The 3314-nt window shown below is 33.4% G+C and overlaps 1 protein-coding gene across 1 annotated transcript; it reads right to left on the bottom strand.

Moving 5' to 3' along the window:
* Positions 1–2126: 2126 nt before the first annotated feature.
* LOC116907962 (olfactory receptor 7E24-like) lies at positions 2127–3065 on the bottom strand. Its single transcript, XM_032911188.1, has one exon. It carries the CDS (start codon positions 3063–3065, stop codon positions 2127–2129), a length of 939 nt encoding a protein of 312 aa, XP_032767079.1.
* Positions 3066–3314: the final 249 nt, after the last annotated feature.

The raw sequence follows: 3314 nt of genomic DNA, 5'->3' as shown, positions 1-3314 counted from the left end.
AAATATATTCTAGCCTTAAAAGGAAAATAAAGAAAAATATATTCCACTGAAGAAATATGAATCTAAACTATCTCTGTTCTCACATGCCATAATCTGTAGAAATACTATATGTATCAATCAAAATTCAAGTTGCCAAAAACTGAAAACAGTCCTGATTTTCTCTAACCAATGAATGAATTATTAAATTATAATATATTTATATATTGGAATGTTACTAATCTACTCTTCAAAATAAGTAAAACTCAAAATAAATGAATTTAGTTAGAACCAATCATTTTCAGTGACATGTCAGGCCCAGAAACATGAATTCATATGCTTCTCATTTTTGGATACTAATTTTGTAGTTTCAGGTTTCTGCATTTCATAAAGAATAGCTTATAATAAAGTATTACATGGAGAGTTATTGAATGTAGGTGAAATATAGACTGCCTTATATATAGGCTAAATGGAAATTATGGCATGGGAGGGAATAAATGTGGTTGGACATGAGTGATTGTCAGAGGAGTGAATATGGAAGATGTAAATAAGTCTAAATAGTTTTTTAAAGTTATATGGGTACTTACTACTATAGAAGTATTCTAAAATATGTTTTACACATCCATGTTCAAATATCAAAACCAAATTAAGTTCAGCAATTCACAAACAAAAAATAACATAAAGAAATATGAAAAGTAAAGAAAGGAGACATGAAAATAGAAAGAGTGTTAGTAAATATGAACAGATTCATTGGAAGAAGGATGGAGATGAGAGAGATTAATGGATTGATATGATAAAAACTCTATTTACATAAATCAAGAGTAGTCTTTCTCATCTTTTAACATTGACTTTTTTAATATCAGTTAGCCACATTAACAATATATACTGTTGCAATCATGTCACCAATATTAAGAGGAAAATCAACTATTTTCTGGTCTGTTGCCCAATTCATACAAGGATCAAAGCCTAGAACTGTTGGTGTTACAAGAACTAAGGGTGAATCTATTTGTTTTGTTTTACAAAATATGCATGCTATCATACCATTAAATATTATACCACTAGACAATCATTATCCTCAAAATTGTTTAAAGAAGTTTCTCATTACAACCCTTGTCAACTAATGCATGCTTGATCAAAATCATATGATAAAGTGTGATTATTTTTATGTATTAAAGCAATATGATCTATCCAGGTCTCAGTAATTGTTACAGAGAAAGAATAATGAATGTTTTACCTAATGATAACTCATTAGACAGCAGTAAACAATGTTTTATAGGAGTAATATGGAGATGGTACTCTTGAACTCACAGGGCCTTACCAAGACCCAGCTTATTAAAGTAAGCCCCTTAATAGAAAGGACTCATAGTACTGGATCTACACAACAGAGCTAATACCAGTCTAAGGCGTAAGAAGAGGTATTGTTCTCAGTGATATCACTATGAGTCACTTGTGGATCAGTAGTTGGCTTAAAAGTCATGTATATGTGCATGGTCCTGGTTAACCCAGTGGATCACAAACAAAAACAATACATAATGACCGAAAAGTGAGGTGTAAACTTAGTAAGAGGAGAGGGAATTTTTGGGGTTGAGAGGAGTATAAGAAATAGTGGAGGGTTGATTTAGATCAGAATGTATCATACACATTTATGAAAATCTCAATGAATAAATAAAAAGCAATGGATTTGATTATTATGGGAATGTCTATTGAATACTCTGATCATCAAGTAGCAATTGGGTCTTCAAATTATTATATATTGCCAGTGTTTCAGAATGGTAGCTTAACGAACTGTGCATGGCAACCACACACATGCATAACACAGAGAGAGAGAGACACACATACACAATCACACACAGTTGTGGGCAAGAATAAATACCATCCATATTGAGAAAACATTCATATTTCTGAACTGAAATTTGGCACTAATTTATTGAAATACTTACTCCCCATCACACATTCATCCCAACCACAGTGATATGTTTTCAAGAAGAAATAAGTAAAATTAAAACAAACAAACAAACAAACAAACAATAACAATAAGTGCAAATCCTGATGCACAATTTATTCAAGAACTTCACACACATTGTGGGAACAAACCGACTTTATACTATATTTCAAGCCAGCATCCTAAATGGAAGCCAAAGGATGTGATATTAGAGAAACCTACTATGGAATCTCTTCAGGGCATTGCTGATATCTCTATTCCTTAGGGTGTAGATAAAAGGATTAAGCATAGGGCTCACTGCAGTGTATATCAATGAAGCCACTGCATTCTTTTGTGGAGAGTGTGATACAGCTGAGCCAAGGTACACACCAATCCCAGTTCCATAAAACAAACAAACTACTGACAGATGAGAACCACAGGTGGAGAAGGCTTTATATTTCCTACTTGAGGAAGGGATTTTCAGAATGGAGAAAACAATTTTACAATATGATAAAATGATCCCTAGGACAGGAAAAATGCCAAGTATGACACCAATAAAATATATTACTATGTTACTGCTGAGTGTATTAGTGCAAGCAAGATTAAGGAGTTGTGAAGGATGACAGAAGAAATTCGCAATTTCCACGTCCTTGAAGCAAGTAACTTGTATGGCAATCAAATTGTGCAACTGTGAATCAAAAACACTGACTGAAAAAGACAACAAAATTAAGACAGCACAGACCTGGGGGTTCATCATGACAGTATAATGAAGGGGATGACAGATGGCCACAAATCGGTCATAAGCCATTACAGTTAGAATCATGTCATCCATACATACAAAAAATAGAAAAAGAGACATTTGTGTCAAGCAGCCTGCATAGGAAATAACTCTGCTGTGCATTTTGAGGCCCACAATCATCTTTGGGATGGTGGTAGAGATGAAGAAGATATCAATCAAAGATAAGTTGGATAGAAAAAAGTACATGGGGGTGTGGAGGTGTGAGTCAAAGATGATGATCAAGATGATGAGCATGTTCCCAAGCACTGTAACCAGGTATACTGATAGAAATAATCCAAAGAAGACAAGCTGCAGGTCTGGATCCTCTGAGATTGCCATGAGATGGAATTCCAAGACATCTGTTAAATTTTTTACATCATTATGAATCATCACCCTTTAGAAGAAGAAAATGTATTCAAATCATGAGACAAATAGAAGAGCACCCACAACTCCTTATATTTCTCATGCAGATTCTCTCCAGTAAAATACTACTTAAGTTTCATAAATCTTATTAATGCATCCCAGTTTTGACAAATACAGCATGCTGAGAATCTTTTCCTAAATATTTTCTATTACATAGTCATAAATATGTGCACAATAGAGGCATTTAATTAATCTTAGGAAAATAACAAAAGTATA

Source organism: Rattus rattus, chromosome 8 (genome assembly GCF_011064425.1).
Source record: "Rattus rattus isolate New Zealand chromosome 8, Rrattus_CSIRO_v1, whole genome shotgun sequence".
NCBI classification, from domain to species: domain Eukaryota; kingdom Metazoa; phylum Chordata; class Mammalia; order Rodentia; family Muridae; genus Rattus; species Rattus rattus.
Note: the sequence above shows the minus strand (reverse complement) of the source record. Positions and strands in the feature narration are given on the sequence as shown.